Source organism: Mus pahari, chromosome 6, assembly GCF_900095145.1.
Source record: "Mus pahari chromosome 6, PAHARI_EIJ_v1.1, whole genome shotgun sequence".
NCBI lineage: Eukaryota > Metazoa > Chordata > Mammalia > Rodentia > Muridae > Mus > Mus pahari.
Genome location: NC_034595.1, coordinates 88,622,515 through 88,639,272, shown reverse-complemented (window position 1 = coordinate 88,639,272; position 16,758 = coordinate 88,622,515). Strand labels below are relative to the sequence as shown.

The following is a 16,758-nucleotide window of genomic DNA, read 5'->3' as shown; positions in this document are numbered from 1 at the left end:
CTGCCAAGACTGACAACCTGGGTTTGATTCCTGAGACCCACATGGTGGAGGGAGGAAACTGACTGTCCTTGGATTTCCATATGTGTGCTATGTCGTGTCCATGCACATAGACACATAAATAAGCTAATAAATAAATGCCTTTTAAAAAAGATAGAAGGCAGGAAAATAAATAATTACATAAAAGTGATCACCTCCACCATCTGGGTTATTTATTTCTGGGACAGGGTTTCTCTGTGTAGCCCTGGCTGCCCTGGAACTCACTAAGTAGGCCAACCAGGCCCCGAACTCAGAGATCTGCCTGCTGTGCCTCCCAAGTGCTAAGATTAAAGACATGAGCCAGCACGGCTTGGTAATATTCTGCAGTTCTTAAAAAGGATTTCTCTCCAGGTTTCCCTGGTGTTTGCTTGTCCTCTGTAGATTTCAGTTTCCCTGAGCTACTAATCCAAGGCAGTTCCCGGTGACTGTGCCTCTGTCCTCACAGTGCTCCCCAGAGGACAGCAGACAGGAGCACCACACACCTGCTTTGTGGAGAGCTCTGAGTTTAAGGGTCGGTGGCTTTGTCCAGAGTCACACAGCAGAGATCAGAACTGGATTCTTTGGCTTGTGGTAGCCTTTCATCGGCAGGGCCAGAGGCTGAGCCCTGTACGTGAGCCAGCCTTCTTGCTTCTTCTTTTGACACAGGGTCTCACCAAGTTGCCCAGGCTGCCCTTTAACTCATTCTGTATCCTAGACAAGCCACGAAACCTTCGCTGCCTCCCTAGGTCCAGCATTTTTCATTGTTTTAGATGTGATCTCCACATGTAGCCCAGGCTGGTCTTGAACTCAATATCCCCCTCGACTTTCCATCCCAAAATGCTTGCTACCTACCATTCCTGCTTTGGTTGGATTTACACTCCTTATAACTCATATCCCGGGTCTTTCTTTATTTACTGGGCTTTTGGTTTTGGATATGGTCTCTCTCAATATATACTTCTGGCTGGGTTTGAACTTGCTATGTAGACCATGCTGGCCTTGAACTCCCAGAGATCCACTTGTCTTGGTTTTCCAAGTGCTGCTATTAAAGCTGTACAATACCACCTATGTTAATTTTTTAGAAAAATAATTTATTTATTTTTATTTTATGTACATTGGTGTTTTGACTGCATGTCTATCTATCTGTACAAGGGTGTTGGATCTGTTAGACCAGGAATTGTGAGCTGTCATGTGGTTGCTGGGAATTGAACCAGGGTCCTCCAGAAGAACAGCCAGTGCTCTTAACCACTGGACCATCTCTCCAGTCCCCCGTGGTAATCTTTTTCTTTTTCTTTTTTTAAGGTTTATTTTATGTATGAGTACACTGTTGCTGTCTTCAGACACACCAGAAGAGGGTACCAGACCTCATTATAGATGGTTGTGAGCCAACATGTGATTGCTGGGAATTGAACTCAAGGTCTCTGGAAAAGCAGTCAGTGCTCTTAACCACTGAGCCATCTCTCCAGGCCCTATGTTCATCTTTTTAATACTTAAAAAACAAAGCAAAACAAAACAAAAAAATTCACAGTCCCTGCTTTGTAGATAAAGAAATGGAACCTCAAAAAGATGAAGGAGAAAGGTCAGACCAAGCAACTGGTCAACCAACGAGAGTCAAAGCACAAACTCAGGTCCGCTCAGCCTGACAGGAGGGCGGCTTCATGGTGGCAGAGCAGGCACCACCCCAGTAACACATACGGCCACACCCAGCTCACCTCTGTCCCCAGTCCTGGAGGTCTGTGTGGGGTCACAGAGTGCTTGCTTAGCGGACGGCGGGGCTTCTACCCAGTGCTGGCATACGGTCGGCACTATGTAGGAAGATGCCTGCTTTCCTATCTGCCCATGTAAACGGCTGACATCTCAGTCAGATCCGCCTGCTCTGTTTCAGGGTTGCCTCCCTACCGGCGCCTCTCCGATTCCTCTCCTTGCCGATTTTTTTTCTTCAATCACCTGCCTTGCCAAGTGTCAGTCCTCGGCTCTAAAATTAGAGCCTGTCTTGAAGGCTAAGAACATGCACGCTACAAACGGGCACTACAACTGCAGCCTCCTGCCCTCGGGTCTCCCTCTTCCTTGGGCTGATTCCAGGATGGCTGCTCCTGAAAGTCCAAAACCTGACAACCCCTTGGCTAACCTAGCCTAGCCTATGGTGGTCTAGCCTAGCCTATGTTAGTCTAGCCCAGCCTATGGTAGTCTAGCCTAGCCTATGGTAGCTTCTAACCTATAGAAAGCCACCAGCTAGGGACTCTCAGTGGTCACGCTGCTCGGCTGAACCCGATTTCCCGTTCTCATTGGCCAGGGGCTACCTCTTCACACCTCTGACCCTCCCCACTACCGAGCTGGGCCAAGTTGCTTCCCAGAATTGGAGCTGGGCCCAGAGAGGAAAAATGATTTGCCTGGCTGCACACCCGGCCAGAGGAAGGGCCAAGCTTGGTCTGAAGATAGGCCCTCTTAAGCTGTCTAGGATCGGGGAGCAAGCGAGCGTGATGGAACCCAGAGTCCCTTATTGTCCCCACCCTGCCATCCGCCTGCCCAGGAGGCCTCACCTCAGTCTACCCAAACACCTTTCAGCAACAGCTCCCCAGTGATGCTAGCCTCTAAGAGGCACAGCCAGGGTACCAGGGCCCAGCCTAGCGATCGCTCTGCCCTGGGAAAAGGCAGTGGATCCCCAAGGATCCTCCTGTATTCACACAAGCTGGTCCCCAGCCCTGCTGGGAGGGCAGAACAGAAAACAGAACTTGGTCAGGCTCCTGTCAAGGCAACAGGCAAAAAGGAGGCTGGGGCTGGGGCTCTTCCAAGCCTGTACTGGGGCCCTGGGGTCTCAGGAGAGATCTGAGGAATGGTTCTCTGGGGGGGGGGAAGGGGGTGCGGGGGGGCAGATGAAAGGAGAGAGTCTCAAACAGCCCTTTGGGTAAGTGTAGGTAGGAGCAGGAACAGGAACGGGAGAGGAAGGGAGAAACGCAAGGCAGATTCAAAGGCTGGTATCCCATCCTTAGCTGGGTTCATAGGAAACCAAAAGAGGGAATGAGGTTCAGATTTGCTGGGGAAGGGGGTTCTTCTGCCCCCCAAGGGTGATGAGGCAGTTATATCCCATGCCTAGGAGGCTGATACCGGGCACACATGCAAGCGTGTATCCACGTGGGCGCCTGAGCATGTCTGCCAGGTTCATTTTGAAGGGCACGGGGCCTCCACGTGTTCTCTGCATGTTCAGGTCTCCTGCCAGCACACCGGAGGCCACTGAGGTAGAAAAGCCACTCCCCACCCCCATGAAGGTTTCAAGAAGCTCTTCCTGTCAGCCACAGAGGTGACATATTCTCTTGTGGATGGGGTCAGACAGGGTAGAGAATGGCTGTTCCTGAGTCTGGGTCTCAGGGTACTTGTGAGTCAAGCCATGTTTGTGTTTGTGTCTGTCTGTGCAGCGGGTGTGTGTGTGTGTGTATGTGTGTGTGATGGTTGTTTGCCTACCGTGTGTGGCTGCTGACATTCTCTGACAGCTGGGGCAAAGGCCTTGGAGACACACAGGTGGCATGGAAGACAGACCTGCCTCAGGAGTCCTTGAAGGGGCTCTCTGTTCTTAAACAGGACCGCGTGGTAGGTGCAGGAGCGGAAGGCAAGGCTCTCTCAACTCCTTCACCTTCTCCCTGGGCATGTTCCCTGAGGTCCCAGGAGAGGAGCTCTTCAAGATAAAGAGGAGCCCTGTTGCACCCCAACAGAATGGACCCTTCCGTGACCTCTGCTGGATAATGGTTAGCAAGGCAAAGAGGGCTCCTGAGAGCGTGCCAGGCAAATATCTTGGGGAGAAGGGGAGGGTGGGTTTTTTTTTTTTTTCTTAAATGAAGTAATGAGCTGGCAAGAAGCCTGGGTAGGGGACATAAAAGCCAACTGGAAGAGACTCAAGACCTTCTCTATCCAGAGGCAAGTCCCCTCCCCCACACACGGCCAGGAGTCCAAGGCGACCCCTCTGCCTGGTAACATCTCCACTCTGGATCAGGGGACTTCTGACTGTAGCCATGTGTGTAGGCTTGTACTTTTTACTCCTAGCACCCAAGAGCCATGTTATGTTCTGGGCTATCCAGGGCTACATAGTCAAAAAAAAAAAAAAAAAAAAAAAAACCAACTCTGATTGTTGCACAACACCAGGTAACCCAGAGGTCACATACAATCTACTTAGCCTTGCCTGGCAGTGGTGGCGCATGCCTTTAATCCCAGCACTTGGAAGGCAGAGGCAGGTGGATTTCTGAGTTTGAGGCCAGCCTGGTCTACAGAGTCAGTTCCAGGACAGCCAGGGCTACACAGAGAAACTCTGTCTCGAAAAAAAAAACCAAAAATTAAAAAAAAAATTAATTAATTAATTAAAAAAACAAAACCAAACAAACAAAAACCCCAATCTACTTAGCTTGGCCAGGCCTCAGTTTCCTTGTCTGTGTCGGGGTGGCTACGGACAGTGCGCAGGGCAAGTGTTCTCACTGCGGGTTGATCGTCACCCTGGAATCTCCTTCAGGCTGAAAGGTGCATCCACTCCTTTCCCAGATCCTTCCATTGCCTGGGGGCCCTGGAGTTAGGCTAAGGTCCCACTGGGGAAACCCACGAGGCAGGGGCATGAACACTACTTAGTCCTGTATTTAGTCCTGCTGTCCTCGGGGATCTGAGCTTATCTAGACACTTGTCAGTGCGATCCTGAGCAATCCCATTCCTCAGATAGCCTTAGGAAGGAGAGCTAAGGTCCTGTGTTGGTGGGGTACCCTACATTCAGTTCGCTCCCTTGGAGAGGAGGGGAGGTATTATCTCAGCCCCACTTCCTCTTGGCTTCCTTCTGCTTCATACCTGGCAGGATTTGTCTTCTTCCTACCTTTCCTGCAGCCATTAGTGTCCGGCCCTCTGACTTTGGCAGGGAGGGGACTAAAGGACAGGGACAGATGCCAATATACCATGTGAGGATGCAGTGGGATGTCTTTTCCTAACCCCATCTCAGGTCCCTGGCCTGGGCTGTGACAGTCACCCACAAGGTCAAGCATCGGAGAGAGATAGATACAGGGACACACACACACACACACACACACACACACACACACACGGGCAGGGGGCAAGGTTTCTCCACCAAGCTGGCAAACCAGCAAGGCTCCCAAAAGGCCTGCAGGGCACAGTGGTGACAGCGAGAAGATTTGGCACCAGCCCTGAGATCCAGCAGAGCCAGGGGTGGCAACAGGGACTGCGTGTGACGCCAGTGCCCAGCTCCGCTGTGGGTCGGGATGGGCAGGGATGCGTTCTGTACCTGGAGATGCAAGGACATCAAGGCCCTAGCGGCACGGCTCAGGGCGATGGCCAAAGGAACCCCAATTCCCTGCTTAAAGGAGCAGAGTATCTCCCCTTGGGGATTCCGGGCTGACCTCTCCCCAGCGCGCCCACTGCTCCTCAGTCCCCTCCAGAGGATAACAGGGGTGACGGAGCCTAGCACTCGGGGCACCTAAGGGTGGAACACGAGCCCTCCCCGCGGCATGACTGGTGCCCGCCGGGTCTCCCGCCCCGCTGCGCCGCCATCTAGCCTGGCCGCGCCCCTCCCTGCCGGGATCCCATGCACGGAGCTGGCACTCACCGCAGGCCTGGGCCGGGTTGTCCTGGGCTTGGCACTCCGGTGCCCGCGGCTGCAGCTGCAGCTCTGCCGGGACTCGCTCTCCGCCGCCGCCGCCGCCGCTGCCGCCACCGCCGCCGCAGTTCGGGGAGGGGGAACGTCACGTGACCGCCGAGCGCTCCTTCCCGGCGCCGCTCCCCCCTCACTGCGGAGCCTGAGCCCCAGGCGCGGGAGCGGCAGGGAGGCCACCCCTGCCACGCGCCCCTAGCTAACAGGTAGGGAAACTAAGGCCCAGAGAGGCCCAGGGATGAGCTTAGGGTTGCACAGCCAGGCAGTGGCAGTGCTGGCGGCTCTAGCCGACAGCATAGGCTGTAAAGGACAACTTCTGGCCCAAGTGGGGCAAGTGAAGAGTTGTGGGGGGGGGGGCTGGGGGGCACTGGCCTGGAACCAGGAGAGGCCCAGTTAATGGCTCCCTGCTTCTCCCCTCCCTACTCCATACCTACAAGAGGTGAGGAAAGGCATCAAGAGGACCTAATGCAAACCCTGTATCTAGTGACTTTGGAGGACCCAGGAAGAAAAGACTTGCCCAAGGTCACCTAGCAAGCTGGCAGCATGTCCTCTTGGGTTCGTCCACCAACTCTCATGACTGATGGCCAACAGAATGCAAGGCTCCTTCATATCCCTCTGCCCGAGGCCATAGGGACAGGAGCTGTCTGCACAGGTGACCTGTGCCAGAGCCTTCCTGGGAGGTACGAGAGAGGTCCTGACCAAGTCACTGACCGTCAGAGCAGACCTTCACTATCTCTGGGTTTCGCTCATTGTTCTAACCGGGGGAAACTGAGGCTACAAGAGAGAGCTTCCATCCTTTTCGTCCCGTTATATTTGGGGTTGTCCAAGGTCAAGGTAGGACTTGAGAGAAACAACTCAAATCATAAATTTAAAGTTCCCTGAGCACCTTCTGCTCCCACTCGGATTTCCTGAGCCAGGGGAACTGCATTTCATTAAGGAAATGATTTGGGTCTTTGGCAACCCTTATACCAGCTGCTTGCAGGACTTGGCCAGATTTCAGACCCCCACTTACCTCAAAGGATATTAGAGGAAATCCCTCATGCCATCCTCCTCTATGGGGAAAGGTTGAGCAGTGCGCACACTCTCCCCTAGCAAGCTCCCCTGGCAGTGTGGGTGGGGCGGAGGCCTTGGGGCAGAACCACCTAAGAACAGAAAGACTGCAGAACACCTGGAGCCTGGGCTTACCCAGCGTCAGTGCTGCTGGTGAGGTAGTCCTGGACAATACGGATACCACAGCTAGCTGAGGCACCAAGGAGGCTCCTGGAGAACACCCTGACGGGTCCTTTGACTTTCTACAGAGAAACACCAGAGGAACCAGAATTATAAAAGGAGAAAACGGAAGCTATCTAGAACCCTCTCGGGGATGATGGCGTTGGGACCCTGTGATGTGGTGGCAACTGTCTCTGGCAGGGTTGATCTATGGAACCTTGGTTCTTGGCAATGCTTGGTGGAAGTCTTAACTGAAAAAAAACAACCAAATGTCTATATACCTCCTGGTTAGACTGTGATAGACTAGCTTTACCCAAATCAGAAGTCTGAATTCCAGGGTTCTCCTGGGCTTCCTTTGGCTTTTAGTACACAGCAGGGCAGAACCATGAATCCAGTTTCAAGCACAATCCCCGTGCCTCTTCCTGCTTCCCCAACTCTTTCCCAGCAGAAGCCACTTCCAGCCATGTGATAAGTGACTTAGTGCCTGGAGCCCGACAAAAGGCCCTGGGACAGACGGATGGACAACAGCCTGCTCCAGGCTGCTGATTATACTGAAGTGTCGCATCCGGGCCCACAGGAGAGGCAGTGGTGTAGAAATACCCTGGGGAGCTGGATCTGATGGTTCAGACCTGAAACCTAGCTCCCTTGTAGGTAGGAAGATACCAAGTTCAAAGCCTGTCTGAGCTACTCAGAATTCTTTATGGAGACCAGGTTGGTCTTGAACTCAGACTCACCTGCCTCTTCCTCTTGAATGCTTCCGAGACAGGGTTTCTCTGTGTAGCCCTTGCTATCCTGGAACTCACTCTGTAGACCAGGCTGGCCTCGAACTCAGAAATCCGCCTGCCTCTGCCTCCCAAGTGCTGGGATTAAAGGCGTGCGCCACCACTGCTCGGCCATGTCCAGCTTAAAAAAACAAACCAACCAACCAGGGCCTAAAATGTAGTCAGTAGGAGAGCACTTAGCTGGCCTGTGCAAGGTCTGTGGCTTGATGTTCAGTACTGAGGTGAGGACAGAGCTGGTTGGTAGACCTTAGGGTCACTCCCCATCACCACACAAACCAGGCATGGCCTCTGGTCAGATCTCAGCACCCAGGAGGTAGAGGAAGGAGATCTCAAGGTCATCCTTCAGGCATAGATTGAGACCCTGTTTCAAAAGACAAAAAAAAAAAATCACAAAAATCCACCCCAAATTAAAAGCTCGGCTGTACTGCCGTGGGCCTTTGTCCTTCTGTGATCTGGACCCATAGGATTTTAAGCTCAAGGGCCATGGCGCTTATGTGCACGGGGGGAACTGAACATGCCTGACACTGGCCGAGTAAAGAATGAAGGCATTTCTGTTCCAGGTCTGCTTCTTTAGAACCAAGGAGACTTTCAATTACAGCCTTTTCCTCTTTATAGAAAGCCTCTTCAATGAGAGGTTTATAATCTCTTGTGGGTCCTGGAGGGCGCCATTCTGAGCCAGCAAGGGCCCCTGGGGAGGCGGCAATGCGTGCCTATAAGGGGGGCTGGGTGCACAGCCTGGCATGGATGGAAGGGAAGATTGGACAAAAGCCCTAGGGCTTTGCTTTCTCTGGCCTATTTCAGTCCAAACCACTCAGCACTGACCACTCATGCATGGCTGCCTCTAGGCACAGCCTTTCTTTTCCTTAATATGCTCCAACTCAGCCACCACCTCACACACACACACACACACACACACACACACACACACACACACCACAGAGCTGGCCTCAAACATTTTACCATCTAAGGCTGGAGAATAGAAACATATATGACATAAGTATAGCCTCTGAGTGACTCTTGCGGCTGTGTATCCTAAAACAGAAATGGCCCTTGGGAAAGACACGTCCTTTCCACCAGCTCTGACAAAGGGAAGAAAAGCTAGCTAGGCAGGGGCTCTGCAGAGGGCCTGCATCTAGGAAACAGGCATGCTGGCCTAGGGGTAGATAGCAAGTGTTCAGGAAGGGGATGTTGGCCCAACCCCAAGAGCTCTCTCTTCTCAGATGTTCTCACTGGAGAACCTCTGGAGGACCCTGAGGGAACGCCATGGCCAGGGCTGGCAAGTAAGGTGACCAGGCACTGGTGGCAGGGGCCTAAGCCAGCCCAGAACTAACCAAGATGCTTTCCCTGAGATAGTACTAGGGGCAGTCATTTCAGCCCTGACCTCTGGTTTACTCTAGTTCCAGAATCTGACAACCCTGCACAGCTCGGGACCCCTTTTATCTGGAGGACCAGCGACAGGCTCTGGAGGGATGAAATGCTGCTGCCAAACCTTCAGGCACAAACCACCCAGTGGCAGTGAGGGCTGCATGACAAGCCCTCAGGAGCAGCCATTTGGCAACTTCCCAGGCATACACCTGGAGCATCCTCCAGGGAGTCTTTGAGTGTGGGGACAGTGCTGGATGCAAGTGCGAGAAGGCCCCATTTTCTCCTGCCACCCAGCAGAGAGAGCATGTCAGACAATGCTACACAACAAGACTTCTGCGTGTTCAACCAGGAACACACTTGTCCAGAAGAGCTGGTTGCCCTTGGTTACAAAGCAGGAACGGCAGGGGCAGGAACACTCAGATGCAAGTGTGTAGAGGCCAATGTGCCAGCCAGCCATGGTCCAGCAAAGGCAGTGGCTTCCCTGGAGTATGTGCCCATTTCCTGTGGCCCAGGGAGGGCCTGGCTGGCCTGGCAGCACTAGCTTAGATCTGGAACCCAGCAGCCACAATAGTTGCTGCTACAGGGCTGGTTTCTCAATGACAGGCGCTGGCTGCCCGAGGTGCTGGCCAAGCCAGTGCAGGAAGTGTCTTTCGTTGTCTATGTTGGAGGGGAGGGAAGCAGATGAGGTGCTCTGAGAGGCAGCTCATTTGTTCTGAGTGCTGGCCTGGTACATACCTGGACTCCTTCTGGCAGGAAGATCAGTTAGGATTATTACAGAGACAGTTTTAGGTCAGCCTGGGTTACATTAAACCCAGTCCCCCAAAGGAAAAACAAACAAACCAAAAAACCAAACAGCCAATATACGCAGGAAATGGTAGGGAGGCTGGGAACCTTGGTTACAAGTTCAAGACTAGGCTTTGCTACCTAATGATGCTGTGTTAAAAAACAAAATAGAAACCAAAGCAGGGAGTGGCGCCTCAGGACTTTAATCCCATTACTCGGGAGGCAGAGGATCTCTGAGTTGGAAGACAGCCTAGCCTTACAGAGACAGTTCCAGAACAGGCAGGGCCACACAGAACCAGTCTCAAAACAAAACAAAATCAACAGTTCTGCTGAATCAGCTCTCCTGCAGAAGTACCTACTTGAGGATTAACCTTGAACTTGCCTCTCTTGAAGACACAGCAAAAGTTCAGCCAGTGACAAGCTTGGCAGGCCTCAATTCTGATGGCAGACCACCATCACCCTGAAAAGGACTTATAGCTCCCACCCCTCCTTCCTACAACCTGGTGAGTCTCAAGACATAACTGGTTCTGAAGTGTGTCAAGGAACACACAAGAAAACCTGTCTCCTGCTTCCAATTCTTGAACTACTGATTGCTTCGATACTCCACAAAGAAAACCTTTTCAGGCCAGGAAGTACCTAGGAGGAATCTACAGGCGGCCAGGAGCTTGTACAACCTCGCCTCTGCCGTTGCAAGCGAGTACTTTGGATGTTCTTGGCAACCCCCATCAAAATAACTGAAGCTACCCTGCTGGGGCAGGAGCCGACCATCAGAAAGGCATAAATAAATCTGTACAAACTGTGTTCTGAATATCTTTCAGCAAGATCCTGGAGATGAATAGTGTGCTGCCTAGCCACTGGATCTGGCGATACTTGTGGGCTAAAGGGGAAGATCTATGAAAAAGGTTAACTGAACATCTGTCCAGCCATCGCTGCAGCCTGCAGGGCTCCTAGCACAAGTTGTACTTAAGTTCCTGGTGAAGGCTAAGCAGGAAGCTTGGTGGGTGGTTTTTGGATCTCTCTGGACTCTTTCCTTTACAAGAACTTCCCCACCAGTATGTATGGACACCCAAACCTCTGGATGCTGGGGTGACTGTTGCAGCAGGTATACAGCGGTGAGGAAAGCCAGGCCATAAACCGCAGCTCTCCATGCTAGCAAAGGCAAGGCAGGGATTACCAGGAAACCTACGAGGACCCTTCCTTCACACCAGCCTCAGCCATGTCAGGGCTACACATAACCTTCAGGAAGAACTGTCCTCAGGAAAATACCTGTCCACTTAGGGGTATGGACTATGGTCAACACCCTTCACACAGTGGCACTCAGTCCCACTGCCCTGTACCCTACCGCACTTGTGCACTTGGTGCTCTGCCTGGCCAGTCTGGAACAGGAAAGACAGGATTCTCTGCTCTGTAGGGACACACCATCCCCTAGGTATCAAAACCAGGCTCCTGAGGCCAAGTACCAGTCAGTGATGTTGACCAGGATCTGGTCAGACCTGGGACCAAAGACCAACACCTGACAGGTGGAAGGACAAAGAACTCACTCTGGATAAAGGTCCGTGGAAACAGAGACACAAGTGTCTTTAATTTGGCAGAAAGGTTAACAGTAATTCTCAATAATAAAGTTCATAAATACAGAAAAGAAGTTTTCTCTCAGGGAATAAAGACATCAAATGATAGCCTACATGTATGGTAATGGCAAAACCCATCTCAGCATAGGAGACTCTACACATTTGCTTGGGTTTAAAGAATGATTAGAAATATACACGGGTAGAGCTGGGGATGTGGGTCATTATGCAGAATTCTCTCTAGTGTGCACGAAGCACTGGGCCCAGGCCTCAGCACAGCACAGGAAGCCTGTCACAGCGGCCGCGTGCCTGCCATCCCAGCACCTGGGAGGAGGAAGTGGGAAGATCAGAAGTTAAGGTTATTCTGGTTACATAGTGAGTCCAAGGCCAGCCTGGGCTACAGGAAAGCCTGCCTGGGAAAGAAAAATGAAACATAAAGAAGCCTGGAGATTCATAATCTGGTTTAATGTGGTTCCTAACTGTAGCTTTAGAACCCAGCAGAATAGCTAGCTTGTGCTGTACGGCCACCCCAGCTCAGAGGACAACCAAACAGCATGGATTAGTAAGCAGGAACATGGCAGCTGTTAAGTCCAAGTGCATATTCTTTGAACTATGTCTGCTTCAAGCTGTGAGGAAGCCACGGCCCAGGGATCCCAAGCTTTTCAGGAGTGGCCTTGTTCAATGGGTGCGGGGTCTGAGCTGAAGTTCCAGTAAGACTCTGCAGTGGCGAGAGTTGGCTGTGAGGCGGAAGCAGCACACTTCAGCTTGCTGAAACTGGGTCTGCCCCACTGTATTTGCCTGACAGGAGTTAATGGCTATTACCTTGCTAACATTTCGTAAAGGAAACAAAGGATGCCTATGCAACCAACCTCACAGTGCGAACTTCTGGCTTGTGCACGGCCAATGCCAGAAGGGGGGAGGGACAGCTTCTTCTTGCCACCTAGCCCCACCACCTTTTAGGAGTGCTGAGGTTCTGCCAATGCTTTGTCACAAAGCCACAAGCTCCGGGTTTCTGTGTAAGGACAGTAAAGGCCATTTGTCAAATATCTGGTAACCTTTCAATTGTCTTGGCCTTGGGAAAGGGGTGAGTGAGGCTTGGTCCCATTTCTGTGGTGCTCAGTAAAGGACAGATCTGAAAGCCAGGGTCCCGCGAGTCCCTGGGTCCCCAAAGGCAGGGGCTCCTTGAGAAATCAGTCTTCCAGGAAGGTGTGCAGCTCTCCTGGCTCTGCCCCGCGCTTTTCACCATCTCTAGAACACTCTTTCTTCATTGCAAACATAAATACCATGTTGGGAGTTCTACCCAGCAGCAGAAAGCTACCAAAAGATGTGCCAATGTTGAGATCAGCATGTATATATCAGTTAAAGTTTTTCAACAAACTAGGTTTTTTTAAAAAAAAAAAAAAAAAAAAGTAACAACAAAAAAAAATCTTTATCAGCAACTGGGCCACAAACATTCCAACATCCACTTGATAGAGAAAATGCGAATCGCTGCCCAGCCCAGTCCATGCTCCACTAAAAAACCCTTTTCTGTTCCTGCGGATCCTGATGCTGCTTAAACCGCTGTCAACAGTGATCCTGAGTTGGTGAGGCAGCACACCCTGTATAGTCTTGAGGGTTTTCAAAAAGTAGTGAGGTCCGAGGAAGGCAGAACTGGAGAGTGGGAGGGCTGTCTATGAAACCCATGCTGTCCTACAGAGCTCCGGTCTGGCTTTTCAAACGGTCAGGGATACTCTCTTTGCTGCCACCGTGCACTGAACGTTTCCCATCCTCTCTGGGATGATAGAGGAAAACTGAGACAGTTGCTAGCTTGACCCTTCTGCTCAGCATTGACAGACAGTGAGCAGGTGGGTGGCAGGGCTGTGGCGGTCCTGCAGGAGTGCTGCTCTGAAGACACATTCCTCGTTGGCAAGTCCTTCATGTTCATGCTTTATTGAAAGATCAAATCCAGGTTGGGTTAGCAGATCTTGTCTCCAGACAGTCACTTGGAGTCTGGAGCAGGATGCTAGCCCCATGTACTGTAACACAAATCCACTAGTGAGCAGGGCATCTGTGTGGACTGACCAGGACTTTACTCCCTCCTGTGTAAACATGATTTACTCCTACTCTTACTCTGCCTGCTCAGTCCTTGCTTGCCCTCTCCCTCCCACCTTAAATAGAAAATCTGAAACATTTCCTTCAAGTCTGATGCCCATCAGTGCAATCTGCTTTATTTGACATAAGGCAATTGGGACAGTCTCTTTTGAATGGATTTTTGCCTTTTGGAAGAGCCAGGTAAGAGTTTAATTCTTAAAACCACATTTTCTTTAATGCCCTAACATGTCAAGTTCGTCTTCCTTTCTGGTCATTCCTTGGCAGTCAGCGAGTGGTCAAAGACTAATGTCCAAGCAGGCCGGTACCTGGAACAGAGCACATGTGAGGGATGGCTAGTTAGGAGTTTGTGCACTTGGTTTGGAAAGTGTGTGTCAGCAGAGAATATCCACTATAATGACACTTGGCACTCAAGACCAAGACATAATACCAGCAGACAAAGCTCTGGGTGACATCCCATTCTGCCTGACAGTCATGTTTCCTATGGACAGCATACAGGCTGACCGATGCTTTCTATTCACAGTCATGGCTACAAAGGAATTGTCTGCTCTGGTTTGTTTAGCTCTGACCAGGAGGTCCTTTGTGGCATTTACATGCAGACAACAGAGCCACCCAGGGAGGAAGGTGGAATTTAGGACGGGAGCTTTGCCACTGCTTGATGAGAAACTGCTGGCATCTGATTCACTATCATTTGGGGCGGAATCCTAGCTTGCCAGACCTTGGAGTGGTGGACAGAGAATCCCCGCAGCATCCTGCATCTGCACAGGTGCAGTGGCTGACGAGTCACAGAAGCACCGTGTCTACCAGAAAACCTTCAGGATAAATGACGCCTGCACTGACCTGATGTCATTCTGCAAAGTCTCCCACCACTAACTCTTACAGTTACACAGCAGCTGCCCTGCTGAGATGCAACAGATAGGGCACCGGGCAGGTTAAATATCAATCTAGAAATGCCAACTACATCCCAACCTCTCCTGAAATGAAACTGAGGAAACCGTTCTTACACCGGCCTCATCTTGAGCCCTCAGTGCTGAAAACGAGAAAAGCTGGAATAAAAATGCTTTCAGCTAAAATTAATTCCAGTCACGAGACTAGGATTGGATTGGAAATTAAAATCAAATTGCAGCCTGCACATTATCAGTCACGGTGAGGTTCTGGCATGGAGGAAGCATGACAAACGCCTTACCTTTAAAGCCCTCTTCCGGCATACAAACTGCAGAAAGAAAAGAATTTCAGAGTGAAAGACAGTCTGTCAGCAAGCGAGAGCATGTCAAATGCTTCAAGATGAGAAGTTGAAAATAACTTTTAATTGCCTTAGTCACCTGGAATGGATCCCTTTGAACCTGAGGTAGCAATCAACTACTGATGAGCTTTTTGTCTTTCTCTTTAAAGACACACGCACACACGCGCGCACACACACACACACACACACACACACACACACACACACACACACACANCACACACACACACACACACACACACACACACACACACACACACACACAACCTCGAGAAGACCTCACGGCTGATCTCCAGTAGCTGTGTCTTCTCTCCTGCCTCAACACGTGACAGGAGGCTATAGCAGTTTCTTTGTTCTGATTCCTAGTTTCCTTCCTTTGTAACGACTTGACTTTTATGTGTGAGTGTTTTCTCTGCATGTATTTCTTATTATTTATCTCTGGGGCCAACGTAAGCCAAAAGGGAGTCAGGACCCCTGGAACTGGCATTACCGTGGTTGTAAGCAATGAGCAGGGAAGCCACCTGCATCCTCTACAAGCATGTAGGATGTTAAGTGCTCTAAAACACCTCTCTGGCTCTATTTCAATTACTTTCCAGACAAGATCTCACACTGTGTAAGCCAGACTGGCCTAGAACTTGGGTAATTCTCATGTCTCAGACATACAAGTGTTGAATTACAGGCATGAGCCTCTACACCTGGCTCAGTATTCTTTGTAAATAACGTGTTTTCATTGCTCTCCCCATCCCAGCCTCTGATTAACTCCCAGCAAGAACGTTCAGCTCTTCCACCACCTGCCCCACCTTAGCAACCCCAGACCTGCCCCTGCCTGCCACTGGTTCCACGACCAGTGTGCTCTTTCTCTGCCCGGCAACCCCTGCATCAATCACCTGCTTCCTCTCTTGCTTCTAGCTCCAGTAACCTGTTCAAGGCTGAAGAAACCCTTCCATTATCCTTTGCAGAGAGTTCATCCGAAAGCCCATATCCAGCCCCAAATTTAGACCACTGCTTCCACTGACTGCCATACAGCCTGGTCCTTCCTCATCACACCACCAATAACTTCCTTCTTGATCTACCAGACCTTTAAGAGCGCATCTCTATGCAGCATGCTGGCAGGTAACTTTGGAGGATGTTCTGGGTGCCAGGCATGTGAGCAGAATCGGTTATCTGGCTACAGAATGGAGAACAAAAAGCCTCCTTGGCTCAGGGCATCACCCGCACTTCCCACCGAGGTCTAAGAAAGCATCCCTTCCTAGCTCGTTACTCACTGGGGCATAACCTGAGTAGATCCAATTTATTCCTATGAATTCTCTTCTTTTCTTCTAGAAATATTCCTTTTATATATGGACTAATTACCATTTGCCCATTTTCCTGTAGTTTTGTTAAGTGTTCGGTTTTAGACTGAACTGGCTTTGAACTCACAACCCTCCGTCTTCAGTTTTCCAAGTGCTAAAGGCACTAAAGGCATGTGTTACTGTGCAGTTATTTGTAGGCCATTTTAGAGCTTTCTGGGGCTGCCTACAATATTCTCTTAGTTTGTTCAAAGACACCCCTTGTTCTCATGTTAGTTTGGTCCTCTGTGACTGTCTACTGATACTATGAAGTGTCAAGGCTTCTGAGGGCTCCATTCCTGGTCAGAGGTCTTAGGAGATACTGCCCCTTTCCTAGCAGTAACTCACCCTCTCCAGGAAGCTTGTTTCTCTAGAGACAGATTCCTCTGGCACTGGGCTGTTCATTCTCTCTCTCTCTCTCTCTCTCTCTCACACACACACACACACACACACACACACACACACACACACACACACTTACTTGCAGGCATGCTGCCTCTCTTCTGTTTGCTAACCCTTGTAGTACAAGTTCTTCCAAATGCTGAATTGCTTCCTATAGCTACTATCTGAGGTACCAAGTGGACAAGGGGTGACAAAGACATAAAGGGAATGGGTGGCAAGGACCACAGGGTGCACAGTTTGTCTAATTCTTTCTCTCTTTTCTTTTCTTTTCTTTTCTTTTCTTTTCTTTTCTTTTCTTTTCTTTTCTTTTCTTTTCTTTTCTTTTCTTTTCTTTCCTTCCTTCCTTCCT

The 16,758-nt window shown here is 50.6% G+C and overlaps 2 protein-coding genes across 9 annotated transcripts in view; both read right to left on the bottom strand.

The window, feature by feature from the left end:
- Rap1gap (RAP1 GTPase activating protein) overlaps positions 1 to 5,715 on the bottom strand; it is a 64,190-nt gene extending 58,475 nt beyond the window's left edge. For 2 of the 4 annotated variants that reach the window (XR_002380651.1, XM_021201278.1), the window contains exon 1: positions 5,600 to 5,715. The gene's annotated coding sequence lies outside the window, so the exon portion shown is untranslated. The remainder of the gene's footprint in view (positions 1 to 5,599) is intronic. The other 2 variants (XM_029539796.1, XM_029539795.1) reach the window with 2 other exon arrangements.
- Positions 5,716 to 11,330: 5,615 nt separating this feature from the next.
- The window catches only part of Usp48 (ubiquitin specific peptidase 48), a 67,539-nt gene continuing 62,111 nt past the window's right edge, over positions 11,331 to 16,758 (bottom strand). For 3 of the 5 annotated variants that reach the window (XM_021199648.2, XM_021199649.2, XM_021199645.2), the window contains 2 exons: positions 14,623 to 14,649; positions 11,337 to 13,744 (listed from right to left, as the gene is read on the bottom strand). In XM_021199648.2, coding sequence (XP_021055307.1) covers positions 13,722 to 13,744; positions 14,623 to 14,649 — 50 coding nt within the window. In that variant the 3' untranslated portion in view covers positions 11,337 to 13,721. Of the gene's footprint in view, positions 13,745 to 14,622; positions 14,650 to 16,758 lie in introns of all 5 variants that reach the window. The other 2 variants (XM_021199646.2, XM_021199650.2) reach the window with 1 other exon arrangement.